Genomic DNA, 17,508 nt, shown 5'->3' with positions numbered 1-17,508 from the left:
ATATTATGCTGTATTAATAACGAGTCTATGAGCCTGGTGATGTTTTGTAGATAATATAAACTTGCATAAAAAATTATATGAAATGTCAACATGTCATTCTTGTCTGAACTTTGTAATCGATTAAAGAACTTTGAGACAATGATACTCATTTATTTCATAAATCCCCGCCAGGTGGGCTAAGGCGTTCTTCTCGTAATCTGAGGGTGGCGGGTTCGAATCCCCTGTTACACCAAACATGCTCGCCCTTTCAGCCATAGGGGTGTTATAGTGTGACGGTCAATCCCACTATTCGTTGATAAAAGTGTAGCACAAGAGTTGGCGGTGGGTGGTGATGACTAGCTGCCTTCCCTCTAGTCTTACACTGCTAAATTAGGGACGGCTAGCGCAGATAGCCCTCGAGTACCTTTGCGCGAAATTCAAAACAAACAAACAAACATAAATCCCTGAAAATCTGTCGAGTCAATATTTCATATTTTAATGACATATCACATTTACTATTAGCAGTTTGTCACATTCGTCAATTTCATGGATAACAATGAAAAGCAAATACGTTAATTTCTCCAGTGCCATTCAACATCAGCATACTAATTGGAAATTAGAAATTTAAATCATTGAAATAAGCTTCCGACGTGCTTGCTAAGAGATTGATGACGATTTCGCAAAGTGATTTGGGCTTTAAGAACATATCATGATAAAGCCTTAAAATGCATGTGACTGAAGTCAAGTTTATCTTGGAATTCTTAAGATTGCATAATGAAAAAACAAAAATAACTACTGTTTCAGAAGAAAATTGCCTCATAAGACAATAAACAATGAAAATAGTTACAGCTCCACATGAAACTAAAAGATTACTTTTAATTCCTTCTGAAAATAATAGTAAAGTTTTTTTTCCAGAACTTCCTCTTTTTTATAAGTTGATCACTGCCATATTAGATTCATTGTGGTCCATTTTTAATCTATACATATAAGGTTCCATTGTACAGATACCTTATTTCGATCATAGCTGAGACCGAATTAAAGGCAGGACAAACAGTACTGCTGTTCAGGTCCGCCATGAAGTTAAATATATGAATAAAAATTAGATGGAAATAAAACATATAAATAAATATAGTAAAACATCATAAATAAAATTAGATCCATTTTTTATAAATCAATAGGTTAATTTTTTTCATGTCTATAAATGCCATTTTCTTTTACTCCGGGAATTTTAGTAATATTGTATTTCGGTTCTTATTTTATTTTTAAACTTTTATAAACAAATTCTAATAAATGTGGGTGATGTATACGGTATGTTCGAAACATTGATGTAATTTTCATATTAAATCTTTAATTATTGATGTCACCCGGGAGCTCAATGGTAAGTTTACGGACTTTACAAAAAATTCCGTGTTTTGATTCCTCGTGAATAACAGAGTGCTGATGTCACATTATCATTTTATCATAATCAATAAAGATAATTTCATGAAACCTTACTTCACTTTTTTTCACTAATAACAGTATTTCTATAGAGTTCAATACCAACACCTGTTTGTAACAGAACTTCATGTCTTAAAACTAAATTGACACTTGGTAAATGAACCAGTATAGTCTATAGAGCAAAAAAAAAAGGTATATGTATAGCCAAATAAGGATTTTTCTAATTTTTAACCTTGTCTTTAAATACAAAGAGACGTCAAAGAGGAAAAGAGCTTCTAAAAATACAACTGTCATGTAGTTGAGGATAAGCAGAGTGAGCAATTTGAATATTCAAGCTGTTAGTTACAAATATTCATCAACTAGATGAGGAAATTCAAGTGTCTCCGATGAAAGATGCCTTTAACTACAACAACCCACGTGTGATCAGGCACGTTCAAGACAAATATGATTTTGTTATTAGACCAGTCTAATACTGTTTTCAATGGTTCTGATGAACAAATTCTTATTAAAGTTCAAGAATCTCTGATATTGTGGCGTATAAACTAAAACTAAACCTAAAGACACTTCCATTAATTTTCTTCCCAGGATTTAATAAGTAACTACTTTCTCATCAGTTTATATTCTAAAAAATATGTGATGAAATACTACTTCCGTTACCCTGAAAGAAATAGTCGTTATATTTGCTCATCGTTGGAGCTTTTTTTATAAACAATGAATAGCTCAAGATACAATAGTGATTCAAATTAATGTAAGTAGAAGTATCACAGTCAGAATGTTACTTAATCAAACAATGTTCTTTGTGACATCCATGATAAAAGCAATTTACTTGAAAAGCTAGCGTTTAGTTTTGTCTTTATACACATTTTAGTGACTGCCACTTGATGGAAAGTGAAAACAAACTATGTTGTTGCACAGGAAAAAGTATAATAAATTATATAATTGGACATTAGGCTTTTTAATATCTTTTAATACACTATATTATGTAATTAAATATCACTAAAAATAGCAAGTTAATTTATATAGAAATGGAATACTATCTATTGAGTCTTTAAAATTGTCACTAAGAATTTGCTTAATCAACAAAATATGCTTTTTAATGAAAAATGAACAGAATAAATTACTTATAACCTTATTTTGTTTTGATATTTAGCTGTGTTACCTTGAATGTGTGTACAACAGAACTTTCGAAAAATGTGGAACTACGAATGTGATCTTATTCCCGTTAGCATTCGAAGCAAAAGAGAAACTGGGCAGAAACTTTAGTTCTGGTAAGCTGGGAATCGTTTTATAAATCGTATTTCACTCTGATTGGATAATATTTCTACGTATGTTTTAATTTTGATACTGTTAAAATGAGTAAATTTTACAAGAACTAAATCCTTTCGAACTTTGCATGAATTACGAAATTTTAGTGGATAAGTTTAAATAAACTCCACAATATGAACAGTTTGTACTGTTTTTTAACTAGTAAGCAACTTTGTAATTAATCACTTTTAGTAATTGTGAGGCTTACAAGTTACAAAAAATAATTTGCTCACTGTTTAAAAGTTGTAAACATTTCTTCAGGATAATCAGTACCACTTGTTTTTACAATTGTTTTTTGTAATTATAATATAAAAACAATGGGAACTTCTAAAGCTTTCAAACTGTGACGGAGGCCCGGCATGGCCAAGCGTGTTAAGGCGTGCGACTCGTAATCTGAGGGTCGCAGGCTCGTATCCCCGTCGCACCACACATGCTCGCCCTTTCAGCCTTGTTGGCGTTATAATGTTACGGTCAATACCCACTATTTATTGGTAAAAGAGTAGCCCAAGAGTTGGCGGTGGGTGGTGATGACTAGCTGCCTTCCCTCTAGTCTTACACTGCTAAATTAGGGACGGCTAGCGCAGATAGCCCTCGAGTAGCTTTGCGCGAAATTCCGAACAAACAAACTGTGACGGATTCACTATCATATTTCTATTTCAATATCGATGTTTGTTTCATTTAAATATATACTTAGAAATGCGTGTAACTTATATGTTAAATGTGTAATGCGAAATTCTCGCATATTCACGAAAATTATTGAAGATTCCAGAGTGTAAGAATCAACAATATATGTGTGTACGAAAGTACTAGCTTATAATATTGTTGTGCAAACAGAAATTTCAAGAAACTTATCTAACATTTATAAAAGATATCCAACGCAACGAGGGGAAAGACAGAATATATTATTGGTTTGCTTGAGTTGAGGCCAGGTACGGCCAGGTGGGTTAAGGCGTTCGACTCGTAATCCGAGGGTCGCGGGTCGGAATCCCCGTCGCACCTAACATGCTCGCCCTTTCAGCCGTGGGAGCGTTATAATTTGACGGTCAATCCAACTATTCGTTGGTAAAAGAGTAGCCCAATAGTTGGTAGTGGGTGGTGATGACTAGCTGTCTTCTCTCTAGTCTTACACTGCTAAATTAGGGACGGCTAGCACAGATAGCCCTCGAGTAGCTTTGTGCGAAATTTAAAAACAAACAACAGACACCGATATAGTCATTTAACGACTTCTTCTTCTAGCTCTTATGACAAATATTTATGAGTGGTTTTTGAGACAGTTTTATTTTGCGTTGGTTTAGAAAATTAAAGTTACAAAGAGAGAATATTTCAATAATTTCGTAATAGCGTTTCTCACAATCGTTGTAGATTGAAAGATACATTTATTTCATAAACAAAATTTGAATGGGTTTTGTATCTTAATTTCTCAAAAACGTATTGTAATATTTAATTTGTTAGATATTCAGAATCGACTAATATGAATGTTGTAGAATATATATCTGACGTTATTACCTTTTCAATGTTATTAACTTCTGCTATGCTATTAAATCTAAACTGACCTTGAATATAGTAAATGGTTTATCCAATTTTAAGTTAATGTTATACAAAAACAATCGTTATAAATTCCTTTCTAAAACTCTTTTATCTTATAAGAACGTAACCATTTTTACTTTTAGACCTCAGATTATAAAGTTGTTTTGTAAACAGTCAAATACAAAATCAAGGAATGAAATAAATAGTTTTCTAGGAACGTTTCTGAATATTCAATACATTTTATCATAAACAGTATACTATGGTATCGTTTATAACTCTATAAAATATTTAGATTCGACGATATATTATGAAAGACCTTCATGCCTTGAAGAAGCTGAGAAAGATAAAATATTTGATAAGTATTGTAATGACTTCTGCCGAGCTCCTTGTAGGTACGTACGTATATTGTTGACGTTTATGTTGTAGAAATTTTATTGTAAAAAATTGCACTTTTTGAATATTTTTGTGAGGTTTATTATTTAAAACAAAATATCTACATAAGCAAACCGCATGAAACTATTTTTATAATGAGTGTATATTAAATTTATTTCAGGAAGATAGATTATCTACTGATTCGAGAGACTTCCCTTTCAACAAAGTCTCATCAAAGTCTTCAGTAAGTATGCAGTAAAACACAGATATTGATATCAATCATAGAATTCTAAATTGAAACCGCGATGTCAAGTAGAAATATGCTTAAAGCAATGTGCATTTTTCAGATGAAAAATAAGAATCAAATTGCGTAGAATATCTAATATCTTACGTGCCATAAGATTCGTGCTAATGTGCAGAATGAAAAACATGAACCCAACTTCCTATACAAATCTTGCAGAACAATTCTAAGACACAGCTTTGTAAATACACCGTTATCTGCAAGTATCAAGCTTTCAACGTCAATAAAAGATTATTATATTTATAATCATATATAAAAGTAACATTAAAATATTCAAGGTTTATGAATTTAAAAATGACACTGAAAATAATTTCATTGATATAAAGTACAAATACGCATTTAAGTAATGTGAGATTGTCACCTAGATCATAGGTGTTTGCGTCACTTTGTATGTTCCTAATGAAATTGTATAGATGGAAAAATTATGTTTACAATTTAACACGATGTAGACTGCACAATTTTTGGTCACCAACGAACTAAGTACTTTATTAGAATCCCTTCTACTCATTTGTAGAACGATTTAATTTGATCTTAATATGCAGAGTATAAAGATCTTGAGATGTGTTAAATGATCTTTAAAACCTTATGAGCCTCCAAGTGGTACTGCGATATGTCTACAGACTCACACTACGAGAAACCGAGTTTCGATACCCTTGTTGAGTAGAGCACAATTAGCCCATTGTGTAGCTCTGTGCTTAATTCCAATCAATCAATCAATTTAACCTTATGAATATTTATAGTAGACATATCATGGTTACCTAGCAAAACAAAGGGTAAAAACAAGGATCTCTTTGACTTTGAAAGGATTATGACGGTGGAAGCCATATACTAGAAGTATTGGTATTAAAGTATTTGACTAGTAGTGTGTTGACTAGTATTTGGATTAGACTAGTAATGTGTTGATTAGTATTTGTATTTGACCTTTACTGTGTTGATTAGTATTTGTATTTGACCATTACTGTGTCGATTAGTATTTGTATTTGACCATTACTGTGTCGATTAGTATTTGTATCTGACCATTACTGTGCTGATTAGTATTTGTATTAAACTAACAGTGTGTTGATTATTTTGATATGACTGGTAGTGTGTTGATTACTATTTGTACTTGATTAATAGTGTGTTGATTAGTATTTGTATTTGACTAGTAGTGTGTTTATTAGTATTTGTATTTGACCATTACTGAGTTGATTAGTATTTGTATTTGACTAGTAGTGTGTTGATTAGTATTTTGATTTGACTAGTAGTGTGTTGATAAGTATTTTAATTTGACTAGTAGTGTGTTGACTAGTATTTGACTAGTAGTGTGTTGACTAGTAGTGTGTTGACTAGTAGTGTGTTGACTAGTATTTGTATTTGACTAGTAGTGTGTTGATTAGTATTTGTATTTGACCATTACTGTGTTGATTAGTATTTGTATTAAACTAATAGTGTGTTGATTATATTGATATGACTGGTAGTGTGTTGATTACTATTTGTACTTGATTAATAGTGTGTTGATTAGTATTTTTATTTGACCATTAGTGTGTTGATTAGTATTTGTATTTGACCATTACTGAGTTGATTAGTACTTGTATTTGACTAGTAGTGTGTTGATAAGTATTTTAATTTGACTAGTAGTGTGTTGACTAGTATTTGTATTTGACTTAGTAGTGTGTTGACTAGTATTTGTACTTGCTTAGTAGTGTGTTGCTGGCGAACACGACCACATTTATGATGATGATAAACCCACTTGATGTAGAAATGTTTTCTCAAGAAGGCTGGTATGGGTATTAAAACTTTAATTAAAATAAAGTATAGAACAACGTTTCGACCTTCAGGTTAACAAAGAGAGTTAGCAAGTGACCGTTGCGAACGCCCTAACTATCCCAGGCATTATTCGAATAAATCAAAAACTTAGTTAGCAGTCTATAATTTGTTGTTGTTGTTTTCTATTGTAATGGTTTCCAAACTGTGTGTCGCGGTAAGTTACCAGCGGTGTCGCGAGAGTTTCGCCAAACGAATACTAATTAAGAACATAATACAAAAACTATGAAACAATTTTCCACGTAGCAGCAGAGACGTCACACAACTCATCGTAGTAAGTAAGTTAAGGTGTCATCGCTGATAAAAGTTTAGGAACCACTGTTATAGAGTAAAACCACATTAAAACTGGGCTAGCTACTCTTTCCGCTGTATAGAAACAAACGCAGCATAATTAGTTTAAGCTGATCCATTGTCTACTCCACCTGGTATTTTGATTTAAACTGAGAGTCTAACGAGCGACAGCTGGTAGAGATTTCTTTCTACTTGGAGTTTCGTTGACAAACTGAATTCCAGATTATACTCAGCAGGAAAGCAACAAGAATTACATACGTTGAATTGATAAACTACTGTAAAGGTTTTTATGATATTTTCAGACATTTATATTTAACAAGCTCATATCGAGGGGAAAAAGATTCATCTTTCATAAAGACGTGGCTGATGAAGACGATAAACCTAAGAACAAAATGAAAACTGAGTAAGTCACTAATGACTTAGTAATATATATTACGGAAATAAAATATGTTATATTAACTCAGATTCACAGCTCTTAACAATGTAAAAAATGTGTTTGAGAGTGAATGCCAAAACTCTTAAAAACATATTAAACAGTTTCTTCCTTAACGCTGTATCAAGACTGTAATCACTGATTGTTGGATAAAGCTTCTCAAATTAAGCAGTTTCTTTCTTAACATATTGTCAGCACTGTAATTTCTGATTGAATGATAAAACTACTCAAATTAAACAATTTCTTCTCAAAACGTGTAGATATTGTAATCTCTTATTGTTGAAAAAAGCTATTAATATTAAACAGTTTCTTCCTCAATACTGTATCAGTTCTGTAACCTCTGATTATTACATAAAATTAATCGAAACATATACGTATTGTTGAACTGATACGGGATAACAAATAATATCCTTTTCACTAAATATATATAATTTAGTTACATGTTCATAAAATATCTATGTATTTTAGGCTAAAATAGCCACATTATTCATAGAATATATAAATTATTTATATTTTCTACTGTCTAGAGAACTTTTTTTCAAGATTATTCCAAGGACCGCAGATAATGTGATTCTCCGGTACAGTCCAAAGTTTGAGGTAAGGACCAAATAATTTGGTTCTATAATCAAATACTAAATGTGTGGTAAAAGTAATGTTGTTTGGTTCTCCAATACAGTTTTAAATTTCATCTTCTTATTTAACTTATGTAAAAAGGTTGGGTAATTGTTAAATTCTGTTTTGTAGATGTTTTCTGGCGGGGTGAGTTTCTTATATAATTTTCTTGACGTGTGCTTAAATTTCATTTCAAAGATGAAAATGAATCTAGTCGTTGCTTTAAAGTTATATTTGTATGCTAGACTTGTTCGAATGTCTGACAGAAATATGCTGATATTATATATATATATATACTGGATAGTGCAATTGTTTAGGTTTCTTTTATTTTGTGGAGTGTTTTAGGGTTTGTTTGCTAAGCGTGTTTGTCAGTGATTTTTATTGCTTAATAGCGTTAGTAAAGCATTGAGTTAAGTGTGCAACTTCTTTATCGATATTTTTGTGATGCTTGTAGTGTACGTTAAACTTAGCAGGCTTTTTAAAGTGTATAATTTCCGGTGGATTATGGATTACGTGATCAAAAACCAGATTATATAATTTCCGCTCTGTGTGTTTTTCAATGAATTTTAGTGGTGAGGTTTATGTAATATTTACATTTTTTGCATACAAACCAACCAACCATCCAAAATCACTGAGAAACCTAGGGTCTACCATAAGTTCGTAAAAACACCATAACCATAGGCCAAGTTATATCTTCTTATAACTCTTTAAACCACAAACCTGTTAAGTACTTTTAATAAAGGATTTTGGAACATTATGATTCCAAGATAATCACCTAATTAAAAAACTCTTTATTAATTTCGATAGTAACGTCATTTTTTTTAGCTTTGATGTCGTAAACCTATTCCCTCAAACTCCTTATTTCACAAACCTCCAAACAGACAGAACTAATTAAACAGGAACGTCTAATTTGACTGTTACAACATGGCTACATTTATATGTTCCTAATACAGATTCACACTTCCTAGAGTTATACGGACTTTCTATAAGAAATCCATCACCCGGTAGTTTACTCATGAACCGAATTAACCTCCATACCAATTTTGGTGAAGATCCATCCACATCCTGTGAAGTATTTAGATGGACATACAACAGACAATATATTATATTTTTACAGACATGACGCCAGTGCATTAGATCCGCTGATGACGTATTCGTGACGTCATAGCTGCACCCTCAGAATGATGAAAAATGAAGTTATCCGTGACGGGAAACGGAAACGAAACAGGAAAATTATGACACCTATTACAAATCCACGTACACACAGGATAAACATTTCGCGAAGTTGGGGGCTGCACATCGCTTAATAAAAACGTTTCTAGTATCATATAAGCAAGAGTTCCATCTATTCCAGTTGTTATATAAACTAGTAAAGAATCTAAAAAATCTAAACAACACATGCTTAGCAAACAAATTCAAAAGACACTCCATAACACAAAGGAAACCTATTCACTTGCACGATTTCATATATTAAAAAATATTAGCATACTTCCATAAGAAAGTTAAAAAAGACTACTGTATAACTATAACCTTAACATAACTATCATATATTCCTTTTCACTCTTACAATTAAAATTAAATACATGTTAAGCAAATACTATAAAAAACCCACCTCGCCAAGTAACATTTACAAACTAAAGTGTAACAATTATGTCAGCCTTTTAATATTGGTGAAACAGGATGTAACTTCAACATCTTGTTAAAAGAACACCAAAAACCCTCTTGCCAAATCCATAAACGTATGAACAAAAACAATCACAGTTTCTCTGAATAAAATTTCACAATACCAAAACAGAATTTTAACATTAACAAAAGAAAAACAGAAAAACCTTATTAATAAAATGAAACAATACCACAGTTAAGAAATACAGACTTTCCTAACCTTCATAAAATTTCGCGTGACGTATTTCACATATCCAAATGTATTTATTGTTTATTTGTTTTTTCTGTTCAGCGATAAATAAGTGTCGATTTATTCGAATTGATATAGACATCCGAAGTGACGAAAATCGATTCTCTGATTTAAAATCTTTGTTAAGTTGTTGAATATTGACTTAACAAAATACAAAAACATTCTTTACTGTTAAAATTTATGTACTTGAGAATGATCGCACCAGTGATCGAAACATTCTTCCCGTTTTTTGAATTTTTTTTCTTCTTAAGCGTAAAAACTATAACTTATAATAAAAATGCAGTTTCTTGTTTCAGTTATTGTGCAGATAGGGGGTTTCTACAACTTCTATGTTTGTCGTGTTGTGATAATGGTGTGATTCTACAACATTTACCATAATATTCTGAAGTACAGTGCATTCATTTTAAAATACTAACATAAAATATGCGTCTTCACCTGCGAGGTTCAAGAAACTTCTTCATAATTCACAAAGGCCCCAATGTATTGATCACAGTCCTACATTATGACAATTACTTTAATGGCTGCCACAAAGGAATTCTATACCAGAATAAAACCCCATTAGGTCACCTACACATATTGCTTGAGTGTGCGTGCCATGTTTAGTTCCTTTGGCTTGAAAATGGGAGTGTGAATACAGTTTTAAAAACACACCTCCGGAGTCTTCAAGGTGGTCGGGAACATGAAATTCGAGGCCAGATTCGAGTTCTGCGACCTTGAAAATCTAATCTTAGCCTCCCATAATGTCTTAGTGACAGTGGGCGTTTAAGCTTCATTAGTAGAAATTCTATGCAGTATAAATAAGAACATAAAAACACTTCCACCACCGGACAATCCCAAGTCTACTTGCAAAATTTGGCATGTTCCAAAACTTTACAGACAAATAAGTTTATACACAAAGAGGTTGTGTAACTGAGTGTCGGAATGCTTGAATATATAATTTTATTTTATTTATTTTATTATTAATATTTATTATATTATTTTTAATATGGGTATAAAGGTGTTCCTTTGTATTGGTTTATTTTGGGCTTGAGTTGTTGTATAAGTAAGGCTTCTTTAATTTTGCGTTTCTTTATGATTGTTTCTTTATTTAGTATTTGAGTGTTTTCTATGGTTATGTTGTGTTTATTTGACTTGCAGTGTTCGAAAACGTGTGAAGGTGACTTTTTATGTTCATTGAATCTGGTTTCCATTTTTCTACTTGTTTCTCCAATATAGAAGTCGTTGTAGTTATCACATTGTATTTTATAAATAATGTTGGTGTGGTGTTTGTCAGTGTAGTTTCTATATAGTATAGACCTCAGTTTTGTGCCTGGTTTTTGAATAAATTTGGTATTAACTGGAATGTCATATTTTGTTACTAGTTTTATATTTTTCTCGACATTACCAGGCTCTGCATTATAATCTGAAGTTAGGGGATGTTTTTTTATAGCGTGGTTCTACAGTACAAGATCTGAAAACTTTAGTTAGTACAGTTTCACGTCTGGTCTTAAGTAAAGTTCTAATAGCGCGTTTCCACATAATGGTTTCAAGTTGCAGGTAGTTTTTCATACCGTAGCACTACACAATAGTTTCAAGTGAAGCTCTACACTATAGTTTCAAGTTTCTTATAAAACTGATAGCGTGTCTCTGTACTATAGTTTCAAGTCTGAGATTGGTTTTGATAAAGTGGTTCTACACAGTAGTTTCGGTTAAGGTTTTGATAGCGTGTCTCTGTACTATAGTTTCAAGTCTGAGATTGGTTTTGATAAAGTGGTTCTACACAGTAGTTTCGGTTAAGGTTCCAAAAGTTATATAAGGTTTCTTTAAGGATATTATAAAATACAGTTACAATTTCCAAAGAAGAAAAAATCTGCTATAAATGTGATCAAACTTGAAGATATCTTAAAGCTAAATAAAAATAGAATTTATTTACAAATTTATAAAGTGAAATAAATTTTCAAAAAATAATTCATGGAAAGTTAGTCACTATTATTAGCTGAATAAAAACCTTACAGTATTTTTTTGCGGAATGGAGGTTTTTGTGAAATACCTGTTTTTCAAATATCCTAAATAAATTCATCTTTATAACTAATTTTGCACAAAATCCCTTATGTCGAAAATAATTTTATTTGCAAATTATTTCAGTAGTCTTAAAAACCTATGATAACCTCTAAAAACTCAACGGTAAATATGAGGGCTGATAACGCTAAGTACCAGATTCAATCCTTGAGATGGGTACAGCGCAGAAGCCTAACTTTGTATATTCTAAGCTTAAACGAGCAAACAAAACCTACTCAGATATTTTACAATTTAATTAAATAATTGACAAATTATATAATTTTGATATGTTTAGAAAATTTTGTTCTTGACATAAACTAATATAATATGCTTATATTTTATAACTTATATAATTGAAAATGTTAATAGAGTTAACCTCACCAGCATGGTTGCATTGCTCTTTGTAGGTATCGTAAGACAAATCTAAACATTTTAATTTTTTTTTATACTCTCAAGAACTTGCGTTTTTCTTTGCTTGTAGTTAAATGTTTGTTTGTTTGTTTTTGAAATTCGCGCAAAGCTACACGAGTGCTATCTACTCTAGCCACCATAATTTAGCAGTGTAAGACTAGAAGGTATGCAGCTAGTCATCACCACCCACCGCCAACTCTTAGGCTACTCTTTTAAGAACGAATAGTGAAATTGATTGCACATTATAACGCCCCCACGGTTAAAAGGGCGAGCATGTTTGGTGTGACGGGTATTTGAACCCGCCATCCTCGAATTAGGAGTCGAGTATACCTTAACCGCCTGGCCATGCCGGGCCTGTAGTTAAATGCAAAACTAACAGTATATTATCTACACTATTCAATAGTAGTTATCGAACCCTAATCCAGTAGCCAAGATACATGTTGTATGGGCTTATGTTGTTTAAAAATAATATGTTAATAAGCTGTGAATAAACGTAGCTGAACTTTTGGTGTTACATTTACTGGTTTTTTAAATAAACTGTTTCTTCTAATATAGCGACTCAATATACTTCACTGTTTTTGTATTAAACGTTAGAAGTTATTAATTCAACGTAAATGGTAATTATGTATTAGTCAAGTGTTGTAAAATCGAATTAATGTTTTTTATTGTCTCAGGATATTGAGTTGTTTGGATATGTTGGTGGATATTTGGGTATGTGGTTAGGATTATCCTCATTCAGCGTTGGCAGCGAGGTTATCGAGTTCATCGGTTCTGTGATTAAGAAACTGAACAAGAAACCAGAAACAACGAACGAAAAGACAAGACCAAAACCAGTTCTCATTAACCCTTACATGTAGCATAGAATTATTTCAAGAAATAGATGCCTTTTTCTCTGAAGCTTTTTAAATCTTTCTTCTTACACTATTTTTATCATTCTTAATTTTCTTTAAATTAAGATAACACTGAGTATTATTTAAATTGGTGAAAAACCACTTTCAAGACCAGTCACTGTGATATATAATGTTTCTTAATTGGTAATTGGCAAATGTAAGTTTTATCTTATTTGTGTATTTCATCTTTTAATTTAGTTAAGAAGGATTCAGTTGATATTTTGAATGCATTCTTTATATTAAGAAAAAACAGTTTCCTCCGTACACAATAATTTTAAACTTCCCTGCCTTTCCGAAATTGTACTTAAACATTTGAATGGATTTAGTAATTACGCTTATATTTTAAACAAAGTTTAAATAATGTGACAGGGTTAAATATTCTTTCATAAACGTGTCAATCATAATAAATAGAATATATGTTAGCCTGATCCTAAAAACTATATCAATATTAGTAAAAATGTGTTTTCTTTAATTAACTAGTACTTAAGATACAGGTTTTAAAAATGTTTTTAATGTGATATCAGAAAAATATTAAGTAGTCCTTCATTTTACATGAAGTATGTGTGTTTGTGTATTTCTTATAGCAAAGCCACATCAGGCTATCTACTGAACCCACCGAGAGGAATCGAACCCCTGATTTTAGCGTTGTAAATCCGGAGACTTACTGCTGTATTAGCGGTGGGCTCACATGAACTGTAATATTTATGTTGTTCTAATGTTGATAATTGGTATCAGGACTGATTGAATTAGCGTTAAGTGAGTACTCGTTCAGTGGGTTCTTCTTGGAATTCCCAGATGAGTGACAAAAATTTTCAAAAATGAACTTAGTTATGTATTATACTAAAAAATAGTAGTAAACATAAGTCGTATTTAAGACATTTTTATAACGTAGTGGTTCCAACATTAACAACCATTCAATAAAGTTCACTTTCTATCAAAAGTGAATAACACAACTCATGACTCAATAGTCATTTTGACTGAGAGATTGTAGTCATAAGCGTAAATACACAGAACCAAGGTTATTTCGTAACTTGGTGAGTAATATCACGACTTTTTGACCAAAACATTAAAGATATGATCGTGTATCCCATAACAACACTAGGTATGGTTCTGTTGCTCGTCATTTTGAGTGTTAGACTTTGACCTCACGTCTTATATTTATCATTTACACACATGATTACATGAGCAATGGATTCATGATGTGGAAACCGAAGTTTAATAATGAAGATGAATACGGTTCACACAATATTTTATTTAAAACGTTTAAATGTTTCTTATTAATAACTTATTCCATCATCAGCGAAATATGAAAATTGTGTTCAAAGATCATTATTACTACAATTACAATATAACATAAACATTAGGTTATTTAGTTATAAGGAAAAGCGGAGAGTGGATGAATAAAAGAATGTTTATATGTAAATTACACGGCGGCTGAGTTTCATGTGAAAATGTAGAACAATTTTAGGTCTAAAGAATTTTTTTAATCATTAAGGGTGAGGCGGTCTTTAGCTATAAGTAAAGTTTACTTAATACAGTTTTCAAGGTATGATGATTTTATGGTGATGAGAGAAAAGTTGTTAAATTAAATATTGTAACCTGTGGTTTCAGAATGTGTACAATTGGATGAATGGTTGGGTGTAAGTAGTGGAAGGTTAGTTCTGTTAGATACTCCTAAACGTTTACATATACTGAGCTAATAATATAAAATGATCTTTATAATAAAGTAATAATAATAAATTAAGTTCGTTGTCATTATTTGTTGTTAAGCAGAAAGGGCTATATTTGATCGGCCCACCACCAGTATTAAAACGCGGTTTCTAGTAATATAAATCCGCAAACACTGTGGGATGTGGGGTGGGACCAATATATTAGAATTAATATGAATCACATATTCAACCAACGCTGTTAAGAATTAGAACATTAAAGAAAAATAGAGATGATATACAACATAATATTTGTGTCTCATTTGTATTCTTGTAAACTTGATTTAACTGAAATTACTATAGCTTTTTGTAAACAATTTCTTAAACTTTGATACCCAATGAAAATATAAAACAATGCTTAATACTATGGTAACGAGAGAAAACTGGAGTTTGAGACTTTCGATTGGCATGTTTGTGTTATATTTATTGAATCAAGACTGTGTAAGTCTTGTGAGTGACCAAAAATATAGAAATTGAGTACTTATCTTATTATCATGTTATATGCTATGGTGGAAAATGTCTAACCTGACAAACCCATGAGATTTAACAAGATAATAAAATTCATGTCCTGCTAAATAAGTTCTTAATTTTCGTAGTTAGCCTATGTATTTAGTTCAGGTTTGAATAATAAACCTACTAGACAATAACTTGTTTTTCCGACCTCTTATTTAAAATCCGTTATGGTAAATTAATAATAATCATAATGTGAGAACTAACCATTTGCAGTAAAACATAATACTAATCGAGCCAAAACATCTCATTGTTTTGTCCGATTAGACGTTTTATATGAGTGTTGTACGTTTTCAGTACCATCTAAGATGATGAATCTGGACTTGAACGAAAGTTCTCACACTATAGATTACTTCGAACTTCCTTGTTTTCACGTGCCTAACTGTAAACCAATAAATATTTTATCAAGAAGCATGTAAAAGAAAACATTTACAAAATAAGATTATTTTACGTGTTCTGTAGTATTTCTTAGATTCTTATTTCCTGTATTCATATATCGTGTTATATACCAATCACAGAGTATAAATCTGGTTACACTGTTTGTTGTAAAACTTCATTTAATTAAATACGAGTGTTCTAAGCTATACATTTGTTTTGTGTTGTTACTGTTAATTACAACACCTGTAGGGGTTAAATGTTTACATTTACCTCAGTTAGTTTCTAACTTTTTTGTTAACGTAAAAGACAAAAACGTATCTATATATAATGATAAATATTTTCCGATAACTGCATAAGAGCAACAGGAACGTTTTCACCAACATCTTTGTGTTGAAAAATAAAACATTTACGAAATTCGAAATTTTACCGTATTTTATGGAAAATAGCTTAATATCGATAGTTAACACTAGAAAACTTTATTTCAAATTTTCAAAAATTCATGGTCGGTATATCACAAAACAATATCTACTGCAAAATAGTTATTAAACGTGTTTAATGTTATAAAAATTTGCCACAATGTAATATAATATGAGCTCTACCAGCAATACTGTAATAACTACAGTAGTTATTAGTATTTTTCTAATTCCAGTGTTCGTCTATAAATCAGTTCATACCGTGCATTTCTTCTTAAATTAATGTATTAATTCTTTTTCTGCATTTTTTTTATTTTTAGTCGTGTTTATAATTTGTTCTTCAGAGAAAAGAATTCGTTTGGTTTGAATTTCGCGCAAATTTGCTGAAAGGCAATTTTATGTAGCCTTCGCCAAGTTAACAGTGATATGGTAAAATGAAAGACAGATAGTCAATAATACCATCCACTACCAGTGCTTTGGATACTCTTTTACCAAAGAATAGTGGGATTGGTCATCACATAATAATGTCCATATGACTGGCAGTGTGAGCATATTTAGTGAGAAGGATTGGAACCCGCAACCATTAGCTTGCAAGTCGAACTGCATGCAAGGCCCACAGAAAAAAATAAACTGAATTCTATTCAATAGCTAATATTGTATTCGGTCATTCTTTCATACAAAAGAATTATATACATGTAACCAGGAGCACAAACACAAATTCCCAACTTAACCAATAAAATATTTGGTTCTACACCCACTCCTATATTTTAATGTGCTACGTTTGCAGAATGGATATGAACTTTCGACAAATAATATAAGTTTGGTGGCAAACACTAAAGTCGATTATTTTAATAAGAAGTATAGTTTTGGTTTGTTTTTAATTTCGCGCAAAGCTTCACTAGGGCTATCTGCGCTAGCTATCCCTAATTTAGGAGTATAAGACTAGAGGGAAGGCAGCTAGTCATCAGCACCCACCTCCCTCTCTTGGGCTACTCATTTACTGATGAATAGTTGGATTGACCGTCACTTATAACGACCCCACGGCTAAAACGGGCGAGTATGTTTGGTGTAAGGGGGATTCGAAACCACTCCCTTCGGATTACGAGTCGAGTGCCTTTAGCCACTTAGCCATGAATGATAGAAAGATACCCCCAATAAATTGCTTATTTTACTTCACTGTTTACTGTGTAT

The 17,508-nt window shown here is 31.7% G+C and overlaps 1 protein-coding gene across 1 annotated transcript in view; it reads left to right on the top strand.

Annotated features, from left to right (window-relative positions):
* Positions 1-13,160, top strand: part of LOC143256906 (epithelial sodium channel subunit alpha-like) — a 35,606-nt gene extending 22,446 nt beyond the window's left edge. Inside the window, exons 8-13 of the mRNA XM_076514750.1 lie at positions 2,567-2,684; positions 4,541-4,640; positions 4,802-4,864; positions 7,318-7,418; positions 7,976-8,045; positions 13,095-13,160. Coding sequence (XP_076370865.1) covers positions 2,567-2,684; positions 4,541-4,640; positions 4,802-4,864; positions 7,318-7,411 — 375 coding nt within the window. The 3' untranslated portion in view covers positions 7,412-7,418; positions 7,976-8,045; positions 13,095-13,160. The remainder of the gene's footprint in view (positions 1-2,566; positions 2,685-4,540; positions 4,641-4,801; positions 4,865-7,317; positions 7,419-7,975; positions 8,046-13,094) is intronic.
* The last annotated feature ends 4,348 nt before the right edge of the window (positions 13,161-17,508 follow it).

Source organism: Tachypleus tridentatus, chromosome 7 (assembly GCF_004210375.1).
Source record: "Tachypleus tridentatus isolate NWPU-2018 chromosome 7, ASM421037v1, whole genome shotgun sequence".
NCBI lineage: Eukaryota > Metazoa > Arthropoda > Merostomata > Xiphosura > Limulidae > Tachypleus > Tachypleus tridentatus.
Note: the sequence above shows the minus strand (reverse complement) of the source record. Positions and strands in the feature narration are given on the sequence as shown.